This window comes from Vulpes vulpes, chromosome 2, assembly GCF_048418805.1.
Source record: "Vulpes vulpes isolate BD-2025 chromosome 2, VulVul3, whole genome shotgun sequence".
NCBI lineage: Eukaryota > Metazoa > Chordata > Mammalia > Carnivora > Canidae > Vulpes > Vulpes vulpes.
The window spans coordinates 293,977-316,270 of NC_132781.1; the positions used below are offsets into that span (position 1 = coordinate 293,977).

General features: G+C 64.0%; 3 protein-coding genes across 9 annotated transcripts in view; all 3 read right to left on the bottom strand.

Moving 5' to 3' along the window:
• TBCD (tubulin folding cofactor D) overlaps positions 1–3,349 on the bottom strand; it is a 139,438-nt gene extending 136,089 nt beyond the window's left edge. For 2 of the 5 annotated variants that reach the window (XM_072745294.1, XM_072745293.1), the window contains exons 1-2: positions 3,052–3,349; positions 2,803–2,853 (exon numbers count right to left, since the gene is read on the bottom strand). In XM_072745294.1, the coding sequence (XP_072601395.1) occupies positions 2,803–2,853; positions 3,052–3,235 (235 nt within the window). In that variant the 5' untranslated portion in view covers positions 3,236–3,349. Of the gene's footprint in view, positions 1–1,514; positions 2,442–2,802; positions 2,854–3,051 lie in introns of those variants that run through there. The other 3 variants (XM_072745296.1, XM_072745295.1, XM_072745297.1) reach the window with 3 other exon arrangements.
• A 1,292-nt stretch (positions 3,350–4,641) lies between these two features.
• FN3K (fructosamine 3 kinase) lies at positions 4,642–13,671 on the bottom strand. Of its 2 annotated transcripts, none has more exons than XM_026000000.2 (6): positions 12,995–13,671; positions 11,217–11,368; positions 10,153–10,244; positions 9,602–9,678; positions 6,108–6,251; positions 4,642–5,270 (listed from the first exon to the last, which is right to left on the bottom strand). In XM_026000000.2, exons 1-6 carry the CDS (start codon positions 13,133–13,135, stop codon positions 4,932–4,934), a joined length of 945 nt encoding a protein of 314 aa, XP_025855785.2. In that variant the 5' UTR covers positions 13,136–13,671; the 3' UTR covers positions 4,642–4,931. The 2 variants fall into 2 exon arrangements, with proteins under 2 accessions (XP_025855785.2, XP_025855786.2); XM_026000001.2 differs by having other exon boundaries at positions 6,108–6,230; positions 12,995–13,318.
• A 2,059-nt stretch (positions 13,672–15,730) lies between these two features.
• Positions 15,731–21,588, bottom strand: FN3KRP (fructosamine 3 kinase related protein). 2 transcript variants are annotated; one of them, XM_025999998.2, is made up of 6 exons: positions 21,369–21,588; positions 19,020–19,171; positions 18,597–18,688; positions 17,937–18,019; positions 16,971–17,093; positions 15,731–16,771 (listed from the first exon to the last, which is right to left on the bottom strand). In XM_025999998.2, the coding sequence occupies exons 1-6, from the start codon at positions 21,507–21,509 to the stop codon at positions 16,433–16,435; spliced, it is 930 nt and encodes a 309-aa protein (XP_025855783.1). In that variant the 5' UTR covers positions 21,510–21,588; the 3' UTR covers positions 15,731–16,432. The 2 variants fall into 2 exon arrangements, with proteins under 2 accessions (XP_025855783.1, XP_025855784.1); XM_025999999.2 differs by having other exon boundaries at positions 19,020–19,166; positions 21,369–21,579.
• Positions 21,589–22,294: the final 706 nt, after the last annotated feature.

The window sequence follows — 22,294 nt, forward strand, 5'->3', positions numbered from 1 at the left end:
GGGAAATCAGTCAATAGAAATTCCCCAAAGATATAAACTTTATTTTTTTTTTTAAAGATTTTATTTATTCACTCGTGAGAGACACAGAAAGAGATTGGCAGAGACACAGGCAGAGGGAGAAGCAGGCTCCATGTGGGGTGGGACGATCCTGGGACCCGGGGGTCACGCCCCGGGCTGAAGGCAGACAGATGCTCAACCGCTGAACCACCCAGGTACCCCGAATATTTAAACTTTAAAGCAAGTATCATAAATACTATAAATACTAAAACGTGCTCAAGGATGTAACGGACAATCTGAACACCATGAGGCAAGAAATGAAGACATTAACACAGTAATGTCAAGAGCTGGAAAAAGCAAGATCTGAAAGGAAAAACTAAATGAGATTAACAGCGGATTAGATCCTGCAGAAGATGAGAGAACTTAGAGGCCCAGTAAGTAAACTTCTACACTACAGGGGGAAGGAAGGGAAAACCCAGAGCAGCCTCAGCACCACGTGCAACAGTGTCAGGTGCATCAACACACAGTTATCCTGAGTTCTAAGGGCAGAGGAAATATCCAAAGAAATAACTGCCAAAATTATTCCAAATTTGATGACCACTGTACACCTATTAATCTAACAGTTTCAACAAACTCCGAGCAGGATAAATGGGAAGAAAATTACACCATGGCATGTCATGTTCCAAATTGCTGAAGATCACCAATAAAAAGAAAATCCTACCAACTGCCAGAGAAAAAAGCCCAAGTTACATGGAGGAACAAAGAGAAGTATAAAGACAGATCTCTTGTCTGAACCAACACAAGCCAAGGCAGTAGGACCATCTCTTTTAAAATGCTGAAAGGAGGGCAGCCCGGGGGGCTCAGTGGTTTAGCGACGCTTCAGCCTGGGGCGTGATCCTGGGGTCCCGGGATCAAGTCCCACATTGGGCTCCCATTGGAGCCTGCGTCTCCCTCTACCTGTGTCTCTGCCTCTGTGTCTCATGAATAAATAAATAAAATCTAAAAACAAAAAAAAGGAAACCCAAAAGAAACGGAAAAGCTAGCAAAGTATCTCATCACACAATGAACTTTAAACGTTACACCCAGTTAAAGAAGCCAACCAGTCACAAAGTCCACGTATTGTCTGACTCTATTAGCGAAAATGTTCCTGCCACACACATGCAGACACAGAAAGCAGATTAGTGGTTGCCAGGGACTGGAGGGGGCGTGGGGGTGACTGTCGACGGGTAGGGGCTTCTTCTGGGGATGATGAAACGTTCAGGAATTAGTGGTGAGGGCTGCCCAAGTCTGACACACTAAACACCAGGGAAGTATACACTTGAAATGGTGAAACCCGTGGCATGTAAGTACCCCCTCACCTCAGCACAAGCAGCTTTCGTCCCAGAGCAAAACTCTCAACGGGCCACTTAGGACAAGAGAAGCTTCCCCAGAGGAGACGTGAACACCCCACATAAAGGACGGGCTTCCTTCTGGCATCCGGGACAGCCTCAGTGTGATGGAAAACTCAACCAACTCACCTGCTCCAGGGAAAACCTGGGTGGCCAGATGCAGCTGCCCAACAGAACGCGGGCAGGAGAGGCCTGGCGGGAAACAGAAGCAGAGGAGCCCTCATCTCCATCCCTTTGGTCTTAAATGCGGACAGAACCAGTAACACGGAAAGACCAAATTACACGGAAAAGCTGATGCCAGAGGAGAGAGGTGAACCTGGGGAAGAGCAGAGCACAGACCTGGACGGAGGGACTCAGAAACAGAGCAGAGACCGTCACAACAACAGAGACCAGAAGAGCAGATTATTCCACATGCTCATCTCAGGAATCCTCACCACCCGCCTCCAGCTGCAGTAAAAAGGGAAAGAGAGTGACACAAATTCACAAAGAAGAAGAGAGGAAAAAACAACAGCCAAGAGATGTCATCTGTGCCTTGGAAACTGGACAGCAGCAGGGAAAGCCGGGGGGCCTGGAGCAGCCCAGCAAGCAGTCCCCGCTCAGGCGCCGGGAGGGCCCCGGGCAGGGCAGAGAGGGAGACAACGGGAGTGCTCTGGGGTCGGGCAGCCACCGCCCCTGCTGGGCAGGGAGCCAGAGGCTTACGTCTCTCAAGTGAACACCGCAGCCATTAGCCACATTTGGAGCCTTTCTTAATTTAAGTCCAATAAAATTTTAAATGCAGTTCTTCGGTCATCCTAGCCAAGCTTCCCGTGCTCTGCAATCCCATGTGGCTAGTGGTGACCTTGCCGGACGGTGCCGATCTAGAACATTCCGTCATCACACAAAGCTCTACGGGACTGAGGTGCTCTGGGGAGAGCGGGTCCAAGAGGAAGCCAGGAAGGGGCGGACGACAGCCACGCGGTCAGCGCCGCAGTCCGAGGCCGGAGCAGGCATTCCGGGCTAGGAGGCCCACAGCGGACCGCCCGACCCGGCTGCAGCACCCAGCACCCAGCTGCAGCCGCTGCTCCCCGGACCGCAACACCCAGCCCCGACGGCGACTGTGAAAAGTACCAAAAGACAGACAAGCACACTCAGATAGCAAAGACGACGGGTGAAATAAATGAAAGAGGGACCCCAGGTGGCTCAGCGGTTAGCGCCGCCTGCAGCCCAGGGCGTGACCCCGGGGTCCCGGGATCGAGTCCCGCGTCGGGCTCCTGCGTGGAGCCTGCCTCTCCCTCCGCCTGGGTCTCTGCCTCTGCCTCTCTCTCTCTCTGTCTCATAAATAAACAAACGAGATCTTAGAAATGAAGAAGAGGAAGAGCTCGACTCGGGCTGGAGCTGGGGCAGGATGGGACCCCGCGGCGCCTGCCTCCGTCCTCACCGAGGTGCGGGTCCAGCAGATGAGGCTGCTCCTGGTACTTGTCCATGATCACTAAAAAGAAAGCGCGAGAATCAGCGTCAGGGAGGGCGGTGCCCCCGCCGCGCCCGCAGGCCCCGGCCCCCCGCCCCGCCCCCACCCCCGCGCCTTTGTCTGCGGCTCGCCCCCGCCCCCCCGCCCCCCCGCGGGCCCCCGCCCCCCAGCCCCCATCCCCCCGTCCCCATCCCCCCGCCCCCCCCCCCCCGCGCGCACCTCGGAACCGCTCCAGGGCGCCCTCCCGGGCCGCACGGTCGCCGAGCACCTCCCGCAGGCGGCCGAGCAGCGCCCGGGTCTCCGCGCTCTCGCCGAACGCCTCGAGGGCGCTGCCGCGCGCCAGCACCTCGTCCTCCGCCCCGTCCTCCGGCGCGCCCGCCGCCCGCTCCTCGCCCAGGGCCATGCTCGGCGTCCGCGGCCGCACCCGAGCTCCGGGAAGGCGAACGCGGGCTGACGCGGGCCGAGGGCGACGGCGGAGGCACAGGCGGTCGCCACCGACGCCGGCCCCGCCCCGCGACCTCCGACCTCGCGCCTCGGGCCGCTACGGAGCGCGCCGGCCGCCAAAAGAGGCGCACGGAGGCGGCGCGGAGCCCCGAGGGGCGGGGCCCGGGGAGGAGCATGCGGCGCGGGAGGGGGCGGGGCCGGGGCGGGGGGGCGGAGCCTGCTGCGCGGGGTGGGGCGGGGCCAGGAGCGGGGCCCGGGGAGGGGAGCCTACGGGGGCGGGGCCAGGGGCGGGGCCAGAGGGAGGGCGGGGCCCGGGCAGGGGAGCTGCGGGGGGCGGAGCCTGCAGTGCGAGAGGGGCGGGGCCAGAGGGAGGGCGGGGCCCGGGGGCGGGCCTGGAATCCGGGGGGCGGAGCTTGCTGCGCGGGGTGGGGCGAGGCCAGGGGCGGGGGCAGAGGGAGGGCGGGGCCCGGGGAGGGGAGCCCGCGGGGGCGGAGCCTGGTGCGCGGGATGGGGCGGGGCCGGGGAGCGGCGGGGGCAGGGCCGGGGCGGGGCCTGAGCTCGCGGGTGCAGCCGGGAGGGTGCGGCACGGGGCCCAGCCTGCGGGGGGAGGGGGGCACCGGAGCAGGGGCGGGGGGCGGAGAGAAGCAGGGGAGGCCCGCGCAAGCCGAGTCGCGGGAGGAGACCCAGGCCGAGCCCGCCGCCCCGCCGCCCTGCACGCTGGGGCGCGGCTCGCACCGTGGTCCGGCAAGCGCGGGTCCTGCGCGACGCAGGTTCTGGGTTGAAATGTCGCAGGTCCGGGAGGAGGCGTCCCGGGTGGGTCCGGCGGTAACAGGCTCGCCCGCCGCGGGGGACCTCGCGGGGACCGCGAGGCCAGACTCAGGAAAGAGAAAGGCGGGCGCGCCTGGCCCCCAGGTTGGTGATTTTGCAAAGAGGAGCAAAGGCCCGGTGGTCAGGGAGGACACGCAGCCTGACCCGGCCGCCTGACCGCAGTGGACGCCCAGACACCCCGTGGGCAGGGCCCGACCCCCACCCTCTTGTCATCCCCTGAAAAATGCAGTGCGGGGCAGGCTGGCGGTGGCTGCGTGTGTCCCACCTGGGCAGGGGTGGACTCCGAGCCCCACTCCCCGGAGATGCCGCGGGCGGGGCAGGGGAGACCCACCTCCCCATCCCCACCTCTGCCTGAGCCCAGGGGACAGGTGTGATTCCCACCCCCATCCACGCGAATCCCGGGGCTGTGTGATCTCTATGCCAATTACCCTGAAAACGTCCAGATCCCCCCCAGACCACGATAATGAGCCTGCTGGAACCTGTCGGGTGCCCCGGGCCCAACTGCACGGAGCGTGGCACACAGGCAGCTGACGGCCATTGGGTCCGGGAGCCCCCGACTTTATTTTTTTTTTTAATTTTTATTTATTTATGATAGTCAAAGAGAGAGAGAGAGAGGCAGAGACACAGGCAGAGGGAGAAGCAGGCTCCATGCACCGGGAGCCCGATGTGGGATTCGATCCCGGGTCTCCAGGATTGCGCCCTGGGCCAAAGGCAGGCACCAAACCGCTGCGCCACCCAGGGATCCCCAGCCCCCGACTTTATTAATCTCTGGCGCTGCTCGCCCGGCCTGTTCGTGGAGCAGGGAGGCGGCGGATGCAGGGCAGCTGCTACTTGAGAAGCTTCCTCATGGTGCCCAGGGAGGGGCTCCTGTACCCCTGCCCGAAGTGGTTCCAGTGGTTCAGGTAGTTAAAGAGCTGGTACAGCAGCAGCCGCTTGTCGAACCCCGGAGCCTTGGGGATCTTGCGGTGGTAGGCAGTGAAGAAGGATCTGGGGAACCCCCCAAACATCAACGCAATGGCCAGTTCAAACTCAGAATGTCCGTAGAAGGAAGCTGGGTCGTAAATAATGGGTCCCACGTCGTCCTCAGCAACGTTCCCGGACCAGAGATCCCCATGAAGCAGGGCAGGGACGATCTCTAGGCCACAAAACAGATCCGGGATCTTCACCTAAAAGAAAAAATAATTATTGCACACGGAGTTACCGCGGGGACTCTGAGCCACCGCCGCCTCATCCGATACTTGGAAATAAGGCAACGATGACCTCGCGTTTGTTCAGAGTCCAACGACAGCCTGGTCTGTGAAGCCAGAGAGGAGGATCCTGGGGTCCAGGAGGAGGCAACACTGTCTTACTATCACCAATTTAGGTCTGCACGCCCCGCGGCACTAATGACCTCCACACAGTAGAGACCTCAGTGGAGGTGGTCCCGTAGAATAGGAACCAAATAACATGAGTGGAAGGACTTTTTTTTTTTTTTAAATAACTTGGCAAATCTTCACCACTATTCTGTTATTTTTCAGCACATACATCCCTGCGCCTCTTCCATATACTCCTGGCTACTTCATCAGTCAGTTAAATAACGTTTCTTCTGCAGGATCACCCTGAATGGACACACGAGTTCTGTTTTTAACATTTTGAGAGTTCTAGTTCCAAACTAGTCACTCTGGGGCATCTGCTGCCCACATCAGACATTCATGCCTTGGAAAAGAAAGAGGAACAGGGCAAGAGAGGGTGAGGAAGCAATAGTAAATGCCACCATTGATGAGCCAGGTGCACACGTGTCATGTGAGCCGCGCTCGAGGTCGAGTACTTGGTGACCTAGCCGGTGAGATGGCACCGGGGCCGAGTACGTCCCCAGACACCATCCCCTCCCCAGGTTCCCCGTGGGCCAATAGCCAGGCACTTCTGTGTCCGCACTTGACCTCCGTGTACTGGAGGCCCCCGCCCAGGTGTGGTGGGCTCCTAAAAGGACAGCCCCCGTCCCAGGGAGTGACCTCTGCACCCACCTGTAGCTGTGACCAGAGTTCTCGGGCCTCTCGATCAGCATAGTCCCTTTCAATGAGGTCCAGCTGCGCTTGGAGACGGTGCCGGGCAAAGAAGGTGGGCCAGTCATCCTGCCACTCGTTCACCTGGGCAACGGAGGGACGAGGCTGAAGCCGTTAAAGACAGCCCAGAAGAGGGCCGACGGGCAGGACAAAGGGAGACAACAGGACAGAAAACAAACAGCAGGATGACAGATTCGGCCCCAGCCACGTCCGTAAGCACGTTACGTGCAAAGGGGCCAAGGACCCCAGTGAAAAGCCTTGAGTCCAAGCTGCGCGCATTGGAAGGCAGAAGCAGGCCGCGGGGACGGAGAAGCCGTAGCCGCGCCTGCCAACACCTGCCAGAAGGAAGCTGCAGTGGCTGCACTGGCAGCAGATTTCAGGGGCCAGAGTATCACGGACAGTCGTCTCAGAGGAAGGCGGGCCGGGCCGGCTGATGAATAGGACGGAATGATCCTAAATATCTGCGCCACTGATCCTCGGCACAGGGCCCATCGCTGGCCAGCAGCGGAAATGGGGCCCCACTGGGATACCGACCACCGCTCGCCCACCCGGACACGGGCTCTAAGCTACCTGCGCCCTCCTCCACTGCTGCGGGGGATGCCAGACGGACGAACGCCTGGGGAATCGTTTCTAAGGTTTCTTAGAAGTTAGGGGCGCCTGGGTGGCTTGGTCGGTGGAGCATTCGACCCTTGGTTTCGGCTCAGGTCATATCTCAGGGTCACGGGATCGAGTCCCACGTTGGGTTCCGCGCTCAGCGGGAGTCAGCTTGGGATCTGTGCCCCTGCCCCACCCGCTCTCTCTCACTCTAATAGGGACACCCGAGGGGCTCAGCAGTTGAGAGTCTGCCTTCGGCTCGGGGTGTGACCCCGGGGCCCTGGGATCGAGTCCTGCACTGGTCTCCCCTCAGGGAGCCTGCTTCTCCCTCTGCCTGCGTCTCTGCCTCTCTCTGTGTGTCTCTCACAAATAAATAAATAAAATCTTTAAAAATAAATAAATGAATAAATAAATAAATAAATCTTTTTTTTTTAAGTTAAATACAAACCTACTATGTGACCTGGCCGTTTCCCTCCTAGGTATTTACTCAAGACAAGTGAAAGCACTTGTCTACATGCCCTTGTACACAAAGATTCAGAGCAGCTTTATTTTATTTGAAAGCAAAACCTGGAAATAGGTGCCCGTCAGCAGGTGCATGACAGACTGTGGCTCATCCTACAAAGGAACAGACTTTGCGCACATGCAACAACATACACGAGTATCATGAAGTGATGAAGCTGGGTGGAAAAACCCAGAGAAAGGCACGTATCGTGTGATGCCATTTACGTTAAATGCTATGAAATACAAATTATCCACCGTACTGACGGTGGTTGCCAGGGGCAACGAAGGGCAGGAGGACCCTTGGGGGCGATGGATATACTCGTCCCAACCACGGTGCCTGGTTCACGAGTATCTACACGTGTCAAAACTTACCAAATTGTACACTTTCGATGTGCAGTTTTTTTATGTCAAATAAACCTTAATAGAGGTTTTAAAAAAAAAAAAGATGCAAAGTTTACGTCATATAAAGGGTTACTATGGGAAGCCCCCCAGGGGAGGGACTCTCCAGAGAGCCTGCATCGTCGTGCTGACCTGCAGACACATGGCCCCGGCCAGTGCTCTCAGCGTGGACGCGCCCTGTGCCGGGTGCTGTGGCCGCTCAGCCCGGGGTCACCCCCTTGGTGCTGGCGGGAGGCCCTGTCCCCAAACAGCCTGAGGCACGTGGGTGGCTGCCCTCCTTCCCCATCTGCCTGCACAGGCTCCCAGGGCCCAAGGCTCCGTCTTCCTTCTGGGCAACCACGTCGTGAAAGGCACAGATGGAGTATCGAGAGCTGGACACCAGCACTGGCTGGCCCAGTCCCCCCTCCTGGACAGGGGGACGGTGATCCCCCCCCCCCCCCCCCATGAAGAGACAGGACTTTACCCTGAGCTGCCAGAGGCCGGCCACCTGAGCGCACCGCTGGCGGGACTCAGCCTTCCCCGTGACAGAGGCCCAAGGCCGCGGGGCTTCGGGCCCCCGCTCTGAAGCAGGCGTGGGTCCCCTCCTGGCCCCCGCCGCTCACCAGCCCAGGGCCTCAGGGCACCGCTGTTCCTCATCTGTAAGAGGACTCACATGACATCACCGGCCTCCTCAGGTCGCTACGGCAGCCGGTGACCCGTGTGGGATCAAGCACTTAGGCACGTGCCCGGGGAGTGGCCGCGTACAAAACGCACCAGCCGGGCGACCGAGCCAGTGGTCCCAGGGGGCTTGGTGCACGAGGCGTCCAAGAAGCCCGCTGCCACCACTCAGGGTCGCCCCACTCATCCCGCCCGGGGAGCAGACCCTCCCGCAGCTCCGGGCTGGTGCAGGGCACCCCACCCGGGACCATCTGTCCCAGCTCGGGGTAGACTGAGCGTCCTGCCTGCCGGGCCCCTCTCCCCTTCCCGGCCAGTTGCCGCTGAGTTGAATGGGTTCCCTGATCGTGGAGTCTAAAGGGGCAGAGGGGCTGCCTGTGTCCCTAATGGTCCAGGCCCACTCTCACCGACGTCACACAGTGGGGCTCCGTGTACGATTTCACTTCCCTGTTCTTGGGGAGTCCCGGTCCGAGGCCCACCAAGTCCTTGGAGAGCCCGCAGCGCTGAAACCCAACCTCTCGGGGCCGCATTCAGCCGAGCCCCGGCTCCGGGCGGCGCAGCCCGGGGGCAGCTTCCGCAGGCATTGCCGGTCCTAACGGGCCGGGAGCCCGCTGTGCGGGTAGCGTCGAGGGACCCCGGACGGGAGGGCTGCCCCGTGGCTGGGCCCTAAGCCTGGCTCGGGCTTCATCAGGCCCTCGCCGGTGCTGTCCACGGGGGACACTCGCCCTCTGCCCACGGCGAGTGGTTAGGCGCCCGCGGGCCAGGGAATGAGGGCCGCCTGCGAACTGATGGGGGATTTCTCTTGGAGGTGATGACAATGTCCCGCGACGAGGCAGCGCTGATGGCTGCACAGCACGGACGTGCGGAGAACCACGGGGCAGACACTGGGGGCTTGTAAGGAGGCTCCATGCCCAGCGGGGAGCCCGATTCGGTGCTTGGACGCACGACCCTGCAATCGAGGCCTCACTCACGAGCAGGAGGCAGGTGTTTAAGCCACTGAGCCAGCCAGGCGCCCCTGTACCCTCCGAAGTAATGGGGTTTGTGCCACAGGATTACAAAGCCCCGGGGCGGGTGACCAGGACTTGCCCCTGCCCCGTCCCCCCGCCTGGAGCCCCGGCAGTCATCACCGGGCCCTGCACCTGCTGTTCCCTCTGCCTGGCTGCCCTTCCACACGCCCCGCAGCCCGGGCTCAGCTCAGCGACCCCCTGCGCCTGCCCCCGTCCCCGTGTCACAGCTGCAAGCACCTTCCTGGGGCGCAGGCGACCCGCTCTGGGGGCCCGGGGAGGACATGGGTGCCCGGCACTCACCTGAGGGATGAAGCCACAGCAGGTCACCGTGTGGAAGCCAAACCTGCTCACGAACGTGGCCCCCTCAGCCCTGCGGCCTGTGGACGGAGAGGGCTGCTGTCTTGCTATAAACGTGGAGCCCAGCCGAGCACCCGGGCACCCAAGCACCCAGGCACCCGGGGTCCTGAGCACCTGAGCACCCAAGCACCCGAGCACCTGGGGACCCAAGCACCCGGGCACCTGGGGACCTGAGCACGCGACCACCCAGGGACCCGAGCAGCCGGGGACCTGAGCACCCGAGCACCCAGAGACCCAAGCACTGGAGCACCCAGGGACCTAAGCAGCCGGGCACCCAAGCACCGGAGCACCCAAGCACCAGAGCACCTGAGCACCCAGGCGTGCTCCTGCGGCCTCGGGTGCCGGCGGGGCTGAGCATAAGCAGGGCGTGAGCCGGCCCTCCCCACCCGACGAGGAGGACAGCCGGTGTGGACGCCGCCTCCGGGAGGGCAGCCCGCGGGCGGCAGGAACCCCAGGTATCGGGCCGCCCGGCGCTCCGGGGCCGGGTCACGTACCCAGCGTGCTCTCCTCCTCCCGGCACCTGTCCCTCAGCCTCTGGTTGTGGAGGTGCAGCTCTGCCATCTGCTCTCCGAGCCTGGACGCCTGACTGGGGAAGAGGACGGCCCTTCACGCGGGAAACCACGGCGCCCCGCGCAAACGCTCCGCCGCGGCAGGTGCTCCAAATCCCTTAAAAACTACTCTCCGTTCCTTGAAAAAGTGAAAAGTGAACTGCAGACCACGACCCTTTCTGAAAAACAGAATCACCAAGCGGCGACAGGCTGCTGGCCTCAGCGGAAGCCTCGGGAGGCGCCAGGAATGGAGGGGCACAGGCGTAAAACGTCACGGGAAGAAAAAGCAGCCCCCCCCCCCCCCCCGCCGCCGCGGGAGCTCAGGGTGTGACCCTGGGGTCCCAGGATCGAGTCCCGCATGGGGCTCCCCACAGGGAGCCTGCTTCTTCCTAGGCCTGGGTCTCTGCCTCTCTCTGTGTCTCTCAGGAATAAAGAAATAAAAATCTTAAAAAAAAAGAAAGAAAGAAAGAAGAAAGAAAGAAAGAAGAAAGAAAGAAAGAAAGAAAGACCAGCCCCAAAGTTCTGTAACCGCAAATGTAAATCACATATTAAAAAAAACTGTGATGATCTTCAGGCACCAAGAGGTCAGCGTGGCCTTTGGTGAGGGAACCACAGGTGCCCGCTGCACATCAATCCGTGGTTTCCACCTTTTAAGGCCTTGACTATATATACACCTTTAACAGAAAAAATCCTGAGGACTGCAGCTACCCCCTAGGGGCACCTCACCAGCCAGTTCGCCCTCACGGGAGCGCCACAAAGCAGAGGCCGAGGCTGCGGGGCCCAACAGGCTTCCTCTACCCAGAACCGCGGGAAGCAGGGTCCCAGGCAACCAGAGAGCCTGCTCCCTCCTCTCTGGGCCTCCCCCTCCCTCCCCACACCCTCCCTCTCTCTCCCCCTTTCTCCCCCTCCCCCCTCATTCCCTCCCTCTCCCCTCCTCCTCTTTGCCCCCTCCTCTCCCCTCCCCCTCCCTCCTCATTCCCTCCCCCCCATACACACTGGGGCACACTCACCTGCTCAAGCTCCTCATCTTCAGATGCTCCATCACAAAGGCGGCCCCCCCTCCGGGCAGGTCAATCACCTTGACGGGCCGAGGCACCCGCACCAGGCCGGTGGCCTGGAGAGCCTCCAGGCTGGCCAGCTCTCCCTCAAACATCTGCCGGGCCTGCATCCAGAGTAAGCCATGAGCTCCGGACGGGAGCCACCACCCGGGATCGCCCAGGGGCACCCAGGACCTCTAGGTCCCGAGAACTAGCTGGAGAGTAGGCCACTGGCTCCTCAGAGGCTGGGGTGCAAAGTGGCTGCTTTCAGACAGGAAGAGGCGGCCAGGATGGGGCTGTGCCTGGGACTTGGGGTGCTTGCTCTGAGAGGTGAGGAAGCGCCGGTGCAGGGGAGCTTCTGGGGGTGCTGGGGTACAATGGAGGTACTGCAGGGTGCCAGGGGGTGCTGTGGAGATCCCAGGGGTGCCCATGGGGTGCCATAGAGGTTGTGAAGTTCCTCGGGGGGCTGTGGGGGTCCTGGAGGTATCTTAGGGTGCTGCAGGGGTTCTGGATGGTGCTCTGGGGCTGTGGGAGTGCCAGGGGTGCCAGGAAGTACTGTGCGGTGCTCAGAATGTGGGTTAGTGGAGGGTCTGCACTGGACCCCTGCGTCCAGTTACCTGCCCACCTCACCGCCTCAAGCAATGATAGTGAAAGAGCAGCAGCATAGGGAGGCAGGGGGTGGTAGGGGGAGGCAGGGGGCGGCAGGGGGGTAGCAGGGGGGGGCTGGGGGCAGCAGGAGGGGGCAGCAGGGGGTGCTGGGGGAGCTGGGGTGGCAGGGGCGACAGGGGGGCATGCCAAAGTGACGGGGACACACATCTGGGCCAAGGGAAAGCAGGGGGAGGTCAGCAGGGCCTGGCCCGGGCGGGGGGGGGGGGCACACACCCCACCCAGGAAGAAGACCACAGCCCCCACCGGGACCGGGACCCAGGAGCCGTCCTATTTCTAAAACACTTCCCGCAGAGACCCCGATTTGACCCAGGTGGCCGCCCGGCCCAGGTACAGGTCAGCAGGTTCCGAGCGAGCCTGCGCGTAGCCTTGCGAGCACCTCCAGCCCTGGAACTACCCTCGCGAGGCCGAAGCATCTGCTTCCCCGCGGGCAAGCACCCAAAGCACCCAAGGGGAAAACGAGGCAAGGGGTCCTCCGGACTGTCAACCCACCGTGCAGCTGTGAGGCCGGGGTGGTTAGCGTCAGTGGGGGCCGGCCCTAAACCCCGCAACCCCCCCATGCTCCGGGGCAGGCGGTCCCCGACTTGGGGGCTGCAGAAGGCCTGAGCCAGCGCCCGGGGCCTCGAGGGCAGGTGGGGGCCCAGGGGGGGCTCAGGGGAGGGTTCCAGGGCTGCAGGAGCCCGCCCCACTGCCTGCCCGGGGTGCGGCTCATGTTGAGGGGTTCTGGCTCTGACCCGAGGTTCCGGACAATTCCCTGCGCGGGGTGGCAGGTGCTGGGGGAAGGAGGCGACTCCCTGGGGCCCCTAGGCCGCGCCCTGGGGCCGCCGCATCCGCAGAGCCTCCATGTCCTCCACGCACAGCTCAGTCGCGGGCCCCACGGGGCGGAGAGACCAGGTCGCAGCCCAGGCCCCGCCGGCGGAGTCCACGGAGTCCCGGCCCCTCCCGCCTCTTCCCGCGGACCGGACCCTCGCGCAGTGCCTCCCCGCCAAACGCTCAGGCCCGTCCCGCCCGCCCCGAGCTGTCACCCGCCCCTGCAGCCTCGGGCCTGCGGCTCCCGTGGAGGGGCCTGGGGGCGGGAGCCGCACCTGCGGCCTGTGGTTGACCTTGACGAACACGGGGCCCGCGTCCGTGTCGTAGGCGCGCCCCTCGCTGATGCAGCCCGCCCCGGGGCTCCCGAAGGGCCGCAGGGTGGCGGTGCGCAGCTCGGCGCGCAGCAGGTGCTCCATGGGGGGCTCGCCGGGCCGCGGGGTCAGGGGGTGGCGCTGTCCAGGCCGGGGGGTGCACAGGGGCGCTGTCCGGGCCGAGGTCCAGGCCTGGTCCGCAGGGAGGCGCGCCTGCAGGCTGTCCCCCCACTGATGGGTCCTGATGCCGCGGTCTGCCTCCCCCGCCGCCGCCACCGCCCGCACCAGCTGGAGGGCGGGGACAGGGACGGCGACAGGGGCGGGGCGGGCCGAGGCTTTCCATTGGGGGACAGAGTCGGGCGGCGCCTCTGCCGGTGCCCGCAGGGTCAGGGCGCCCACAGCCTTGCTGGACCCCAGCCCAGGGCCCCGCCGGACTCCGCACACAGTCCGGGGTGGAGCCCGCCGGCCTCGGTCGCGGCCTAGCTGGGTCCCAGGCGGTTGCACAAGGCTGGAGGCCCTGGCTCGGCCCGGGAACCCCCGCGGCTGCTGTTGGGCTTGTTCCTCAGGCCACTCAGTGGCCTCCAGAGATAAGGGGCTGCCGGGGAGCTTCTGAGAGCACGTGGCCAACCGCGCCCAGAACGGGGCCCCCGATAAGAGACCTGCTGCCCCCAAAGGGAACTTCAAGCCACACCTGCCAGGGCGCCCGCGGGCTCAGTCGGTGAGCACCTGCCTTGGCTCAGGGCATGACCGGGGCCTGGGACCAAGCCCCCATCGGGCTCCCTGCTCAGAAGGGAGCCTGCTTCTCCCTCTGCCCCTCCCCGCCCCTCTCTCTCTCTGTCAGATAAATAGAATCTTAGAGCACACAAGCCCATGTGCACACAGGCGTGCAGACACGCACACCCCTGTGCACACGCTCGCACAAGCTCACGGCGGCAGGGCAGGTGGGACAGGAGACTGGCATCTGTGGAGAGGCCGTCCGCCCCTCCTCCTCCTCCTCCTCCTCCGTGCCTTCCTCCTCCTAGGACCCCCCCCCCCCAGCCTGGTGAAGCCCGGAGGAGGGACCCCTGAAGGTAGGCTCAGGCTCTTGCACATCTGCGGAGGTCGCTGCTCTGTTGACGCTGCGGGGGGCCGGCCTCCGGGGTGGAAATGAGGTCCTGTTCTCTCACAAACGAGAAGGTCCTGCTCCGTGACTTCCCAGGTCATTTGGTGTTGAGACGTTTGAAGCTGCGCTGACTCTTCCTCTTTGTGTGGAAACTGTCCTCTCTCGGGAGGCTTGTAGGGTCTCCTGTGCCATGGGTGCCCGACAATTCCCTGGGCAGGGGGCTGCGGCGACTTTCCTGCCACCCCGGCAGGTCGGGGAGCTGGTTCAGGAGGGAACTTGGTCCTTCTACCGGGGAACTTGTCTTCAGCTCTCTAGGAATTCCTTCCTGCTTTCTCTGTTCCCTCCTTCAGAATTACAAATATGTGCTCCAAGGTGGGTCCGGAGCGGCCAGATTAGGCACCCTGAGCCCCCGCGCGGCCTGCGGGACACCCTGGCCCTCGCTGAGCCTCGTTCTGGGCCCCGGGCACGGGCTGGCCCAGCGGGGTCTGAACGTGGCAGGTTGCACACCGTCTTACTGGTCCCGAAACCCAGGCCCTTGGGGTCCCCTCCTAGGCCTCCCGGCTCCCCAGTCCTCGGCGTGAAGGTGCGAGCCGCCCAAGAGAGCACTGTGACTTTGCATCTGAGTCTGGGTGTGGTCACAAGCTCAACTGGGAGATGTGACTCGGGTACCTCCAAGCGGCCCCTGGGCTGAGTCACCCTCCCCCACGGCGGGTCCCCTGGGCGGGCTCCTGGGTGTGCCCGCCTGCGGGTCACACAATGCTGACAACTCTTTATATAAGAATACGTACACGCAGGGATCCCTGGGTGGCGCAGCGGTTTGGCGCCTGTCTTTGGCCCAGGGCGCGATCCTGGAGACCCGGGATCGAATCCCACATCGGGCTCCCGGTGCATGGAGCCTGCTTCTCCCTCCGCCTGTGTCTCTGCCTCTCTCTCTCTCTCTCTGTGACCATCATAAATAAATAAAAATTAAAAAAAAAAAAAACTTTAAGAATACGTACACGCATAAAAAATAATGGGTACAAAATTGGGTACATACGTAGATACTTTAGAATGAACGACGGGGACAAACTGCCAAGTTTCAAAAGCTGACAAGTCCCGCAGCAGCACCACAGCCAGGAGACGCGGCATCTGCGCGATGGGGCGTCCTGCGTGTGCGCCCTGCACACACACCCTGCCTCCCGGGGCCGCTCTCCTGGCCACGCTCACAGGCCTCAGGCTGCCCCGTCCTGACCCGGGGTCTGTGCTCTTCTCTTACTGAACACTCAAGAAAAAAAAACTGCTCTTAAGAAACAGTCGTGGGGAAAAAAAAAAGAAACAGTCGGGGGGCCTGGGGGACCCCGCAGTGGAGTGTCTGCCTTCGGCCCAGGGCGTGACCCCGGGGTCCAGGGTTTGAATCCTGCATCGGGCTCCCCGCACGGAGCCTGCTTCTCCCTCTGCCTGTGTCTCTGCCTCTCTGTGTGCCTCTCATGAATAAATAAATTAAAAAAAAAAAAAAAAAGATAAAAGAAACAAGACCATATCTGTTTATGGTCACAAAGGTTTTGCAAACAGGAAAGATAAATGTTGAATTACGACGCAAATGAAGGAAATACACAGTCTTGTGCATCACTCAAATCACTCAAAGTTTATTCAAATTTTTATGCAAAAGACTTTCTCAGCATCAATGCCACTGAGGAACACGGCCCATCGCTGGAGGATCAGGACCAAGGGAGGGCCACTGGTTCGGCATTGTTTATGCAAGGGAGTACGTAACTCGCAAGCTTTAAAACAGCATCGGGACGGGTGCTAACGGGGGTTCAGCGGCTCCTAAATTTACCCAAGACTAGCAGTTTGGTCGCTCCCAGAATCAGCATCCAGACCCGTCGGCCTGCGGCACAGAAGGAAAGGGAATGTGCTTGGTTGAAATTGGTCGTTCGGAGCCACTCTCGGTTCTGGATTCATGTCTACACCACGTCTAACCCCGGACATCGGAGTCGCTCCTAGAGATGAGACGGGAGGAGCCGAGGTGCGAGTGCCCAGCAGCACCTGGCTCGCGGGCCGTGTCCCCCTCAGCTTCGGGCAGCTGCTTCGATGGGACCCACACGCCCTGGTCCCTCCGGGCACTGCACTTCCAGTGAGGCTTGATCCAGCTATGGGTCTAACGAAACGTGCGGCCTCGGGAGGACGGAGCCTCTCCTCCTGGTACTTACAGGGCTGGGAAGTCAGTGTGAAGAATCGGGGGAGACGGGGGGGGGGGAGCCGGGGGGCGTCGGGGGCGGGAGGCGCGGACCTGGTGCACCTGCACCTCCGGGCCCGGGAGCTCATTTGACGAGGTTCCTCATGATGTTCAGGGACGACCCTCTGTACCCCGATCCAAAGTGATTCCAGTGGTTCAAGTAGTGGAAGAGCTGATAGAGCTGCAGGCGAGCCTCGAAGCCCGGGGCCTTGGGGATGGCGCCGTGGTAGGCGGAGTAGAAGGAGCGGCCGAAGCCTCCGAACATGCCGGCTATCGCCAGCTCGTACTCCGCGTGGCCGTAGAAGGAAGCCGGATCAAAGATGACGGGCCCAGAGGAGTCCTCCGCGACATTTCCGGCCCAGAGGTCTCCATGGAGCAGGGCCGGGACGATGTCCAGGTCACGAAACAGGTCGGGGATCTTCAGCTGCAGGGAGGACAGGCGCCCTCAGCAAAGTGAGCGACACGACACGTGTGGGAGGGACACGGATGCTTTCCTGCAGGGTGTAGTGCACAGACGCCCGGGCGGGGCGCAGGGACCACGAGCCCCCACGGAGCCCCCACCCCGGCCCAGGCCTCCTCCTGTGCAGACTCGCCCGCAGGCCCTGCCTCAGGCCTCCCCTCACCTGCAGAGCAGACCAGAGCTCCCGGGCCTCCCTGTCCCCAGACCCCTTCTCCACCATGTCCATCTGGGGCTGAATGCGCTGCCGGGCATAGAAGGTCACCCAGTCGTCCTGCCAGTCGTTCACCTGCGTGGACAGAGGGCAATGCCAGGACTGAAGGAGCAGGCCCAGAGCGGAGGGGCACCGCTGCAGGGCTGGGCCGCGGGGGTGTGCGGCCAGCAGGCGGGGTGTCTTGGGCCAGGCTGGGACCCAGACCCCGTCCCAGGAGTGGGACCCTCCCGGGGCAGAGCACAGAGGCTGGTCGGAGGAGCTCCAGGCGCTCTGGGCAGCCCACGCTCAGGTGGAGCACAGCCCCGGCCCCCCCCCAGCCCCCCAGGACTGCCCACCCGAGCACCAGCACGAGGAGTCGTGGGAGGAGACGCTCTGAGGAGACGCTGGAGACGCTGACCGGCAGGAGGGCCCACCTGCCAGCCAGGTGTCCGCACGCACGCGGGGTGAGCTGCAGGCGGGGGGCAGGGGGTAGGACCGGCCGAGGGCCCCGGGGAGCCCAGCCCCCACCGCACACCCTCTCACTGCCAACCTGCTGGCGTCCCCCTGCGGACCCCAGGAGGCTCCCAGCTCACCCAGGGAGCCCCTCGTGAAGCCACCTGGCCCCCCGCTCAGCGTGTGCTGGGCCCCGGGAAAAGTGGGGGGATGCTCGCGGGCAGCCAGCCACGAAATCCTACCACTGGAACATGCAAGGCCCTCGCACCCCGCCACCTGGAGAACCTGCATCCTGACCTGGTCCCGCATCTCCGAGCTCACCCACAGGTGATGTGGGCAGGCCTCGCGTCAGCCTCTCAGAAATTAGGAAAGACGAAGGGGGCAAAGACCTGAGCTAAGTTCCGTAGAGGCCGGGCTTGTCCGGGCCCCAGTGGCCCACCTGGCGGGCGGCGGGGCGGGGGGGAGGCAGGCGCTGGTGCCGCTCACCTGGGGGAGGTATCCACAGCACGTCACCACGTCAAACCCGAATTTGTCCACGAAGGCCCGGTCCACCTGCCCGCCTCCTTTCCCTTGGGGGCAAAAGCAACATAGAGAGACAACTGGCACCCGCGCTGCCCAGGCGGCCCCGGGCTCGGAGGGCTCCAGGCCTGTGCCTGCTGTGCCCTTCACCCATGTCCGCGCCCGGAGGTACGGAGCCTCCTCTGCATCCCCTGCAGCTCCCCCGCACCCGAGCACGTGCCGAGGCCTGCACGTGCTGAGGCCGGACGGGGCAGCGGATCCGCGGCCATCTGTCCCTGGTGGGTCAGCTGTCCGCCCACACACTGGCCCCGGGGCCACACACGGGTTAGCAAACATCCAAGAGGAAGAGCCCGGAAGGTTCTGTGGACGCCAACGGCAGGCTAAGGCCCGAGGCTGAGGCCCAGCCCCGCGCGGGCCGTTCTCAGGGAGAAGGAGCCATGGGGGCAGCCAGGCAACTCCGGGGAAGGAGGGGTACAGGGGCCACAGCAGGACGGGGGTCGGTGGTCGAGTCTCGGAAATAGTCGCCCTCCTAACGCTGCGTCACTGCACGGGGCGGCCCCCACTGTGCGGAGCCCCAGCCCGGGGTTCCCAGCACAGACCCGGCCTCGTGCCCACACGGCCACGTACCCACGGTGCCGGCCTCCTTCCGGAGCGTCTCCCCAAGCCTCTTGTTCTCCAGATGTAGGTCGGCAAGCTGGGTTCCCAGCCTGGCGGCGTGGCTGTGAAGCAAACAGCGTCGCCAGGCACGTGGACGTGACCATGCTCACACCTCCCGCTTGCTCTCGGGCTCGTGCAGCAGGTCCGGGGACACGGAGTGGGCGTCAGCGGGTCGGGGGACACGGGCCCCGGGGCTCTGATGCTCCGTCCTGGCCTCTGCCGGCAGACCTCGGGGACCGCGTCTGCCCTGGGCTGCTGAGCACGTGTCCCTCGGCCCGCAGCACCCACGACACGTGGGGCCACGAGCTCCTTGAAACGACACCCCCGGTGCAGGCGTTCAGGGTGAAGGGACCACCCAGAGGAGGAGCAAAGCCAACCCGGGGGGGCACAGACCTGTCCAGAGCCCGCATGTCCACGTGCTCCATCACCAGCGCGCTGCCGCCACCCGGGACATCAAGGACCTTGATGGGCTTGGGCACGCGGACCGTGTCCGTCCTCAGGATGGCAGTCAGACTTGCCATCTCACCTTCAAACATTCTTCTGGCCTTTCCGGAAAACAACGGAGGGGAAGGCGAGGGGAGCAAGGTCACTCCCGGAAACGGTCTGCGGCATCTTCTCAAGCGCGGCGACGTCAAACCAAGGCCGCCCTGCCCGCTTCCCAGCAGGGGGGAGCCCGAGGGTGGCACGCTGTCCGGGACCCTGCTCTGTGCTCGGGGGCAGTCCAAGGCCTCGAACGTGCCACCCAACGTCCGGTGCACGCCGCCACCACTCCTCCCTCGCAGGGGAGAGTGGCCCAGCGGCCCACCCCGTCCTCTCCCCAGTCCTGGCTCCCCCAGGCCGCAGCGCCCGGCCTTCCCCTTGTCGCTGTGCCCACCCCGCAGGACCCTTCCCCAGGGCAAGTCCTAGCCCGGAACACGCCCCAAGCTGGCAACCTGTACGACGACAGCCCCCACCTGGTCACTGCTCCGGCCCACCCCAGTGTGCAGACACCCGCGGGCGCAGAGGCCCCCTGCCTGCAGCCCCGCCCTGCTCCTGGGGGGGCACCCCTGCCTGCAGCCCCGACCCCACCTTTGCCAAGTCAGGTCCTTCCTCCTTGCGCTTGAAATTTCAACAAAATTCATTCCGACTTCTCAAGTCTCCCCACCTCCCCGCCCCCCAAGCACCTGCTCCCTCTAAAGGAGGTTTTTTGCTCTTTGTTTTTCACTCAAAACGCTACAGGGACGTCAGCGGAATCGGCACAGGCCACGGGGTGCACCCGGGTCCCCGCAGACCTTGGCCGAGCACAGGCGCCGCAGCCCAGCTTCCCGGACCCGCTGCCCCCTCCCCTGCGACGTCCAGCTGCCCCTCCAGCTGCCCCTCCAGCTGCCCCTCCAGCTGCCCGCCCGCTGTCAGGACGGACTCCAGGGCCCGCGGCAAGTCACCCAGGCCCCGCGCTGGCACAAGGGGTGACAGCACCGACCTCACGGGCTCTCCTCACGAGCAGCTGAGCTGCAGCTGACACCGCGGGCCTGCTACCTACCTGCTACCTGCTACCTCCTACCTGCTACCTCCTACCTCCTACCCGGGCGCTCAGCAGCCCTGGCGCTACCCTCCCTGTGGGTCGAGATAAGGGCCGCGCCCTGAGGACTCCCGGGTCCGGGGACACGGGGAAGACAGCTGCGCGGCCACACCTTGTCCCAGAGCAGGGTCGGGGAAGGAGAGTCAGGGGCAGCTCCCGGGACGGGACGGGGGCGGGGGGGGGACGGGGACTCGGGAGCCCAGCACAGGTGAAGCCTCCCTCAGAAACCACTGCTCCGTGGGGGTGGGAGATGCAAGCAGCTTGGGGGAGGGCAGGGCAGGGCAGGGCCAGAGGGCCACGCTGGGTGGTGGAGGCCCCCACGTGGGCAACATTTTCTGCTAGGGACGGCTCTGAGGGGCGCCAAGGGCGGGGGTGGGGGGTGGCCTTGGGGTCCTGTGCTCCAGCCCCCACATGGGGAGTGACTCAAAGATCAAATCCCAGTAAAACAGAAAAAGACAATGGATTCTGCTGACAAAGGAAATGCAAGAGGCAGCTGCAGCAGCGCCAGCACGGCGGTCGCCCAAGGCCCGTCTCCCCGAGGCCCCAACCCCGTGCAGGTGGGAGTCAGACCAGGGAGCTGCCACGTGACCGGGAACAAGGGGGGCTGCTGAGCAGTTGGGGGACCGTCGGGGGACAACAGGCGGGACAAGGGCGAGGACGCTGCCGGAGGGAGGGCGGCCTGGGGCACGGCACACCCGCAGCCCACTGACCCCGCAGGCCTCCCGGGCAGGACTGCGCACGGGGTCCCAGCCACAAGGATGGCGGCGGCTTCACCCCCACCCCAGCCACACCACGGCCGCGACCCCGGGCCCCGACCCCTGGACCTTGACCCCAGATCCCGACCCCGGATCCCCGGACCCCGACCCTGGATCCCCAGACCCCTGGACCCTGGATTCCCGGACCCCGACCCTGGATCCCCAGACCCCGACCCCAGATCCCTAAGCCCTGGACCCCAGATCCCTGACCCCTGACCTGACCCCGGATCCCCGACCCCCGGGCCCTGGACCTTGACCCCAGATCCCGACCCTGGATCCCCAACCCCTGGACCCGGACCCCAACCCCCGGACCCCAACCCTGGATTCCCAGACCCCGACCCCAGATCCCTAAGCCCTGGACCCCGGACCCCTGACCCCTGACCTGACCCCGGACCCCCGACCCCACGCCCCGCCTACGGCCGCCCTGACCTCCGCCTTGGAGTTCACTTTCACAAACACGCGTCCCCTGTCCGTGTCGTAACTCTGGCCCTGGCTGATGCACCCGCCCCCCGAGTGACCCGTCGCCCTGACGAAGTCGCAGCCCAGCTCCCGCCTCAGCAGAGCCTCCATGGTGCGCGGGGAGCGGCCGCCGACCGCCGGGGTCGGAAGACGCCGCCAGCGGGGACGCACGTGATTGGGTGAGGCGCTGAGAGGCGGGACCGAGCCAGAACGCTCTGGGATTGGCTGAGACGCTGAGAGGCGGGACCGGCCCGCCAGAGCACCCTGGGATTGGGCGAGGTGCCGAGGATTAAGAGGCCGGGTCTCCAGGTCGCCTTGGGATTGGGTAAAGCGCTGAGAGGCGGGACCGAGCCAGGACGCCCTGGGATTGGCTGAGAGGCGGGACCGGCCCGCCACAACACCCTGGGATTGGGCGAGGTGCCGAGGATTAAGAGGCCGGGTCTCCAGGTCGCCTTGGGATTGGGTAAAGCGCTGAGAGGCGGGACCGAGCCAGGACGCCCTGGGATTGGCTGAGAGGCGGGACCGGCCCGCCACAACACCCTGGGATTGGGCGAGGTGCCGAGGATTAAGAGGCCGGGTCTCCAGGTCGCCTTGGGATTGGGTAAAGCGCTGAGAGGCGGGACCGACCCGCCAAAACACCCTGAGACTGGGTGAGACGTTGACGGGAGGGGCCGGGCCGCCAGGACGCCCTAGAATTGGCTGAGACGCTGAGGGGCCGCCAGGACGCCCTGGGATTGGGTGAGGCGCTGAGGGGCGGGCCCGAGCCGCCAGGACGCCCCGGGATTGGGTGAGGCGCCGCAGGTGCCGGGCCGGGTCCTGGCTGTCGCACCCGGGGCCCGGGACAGAGCGCCCCCTTCTGGCCTCTGCCGCATCTTAAGGGAGGTTTGCTTTGGTTT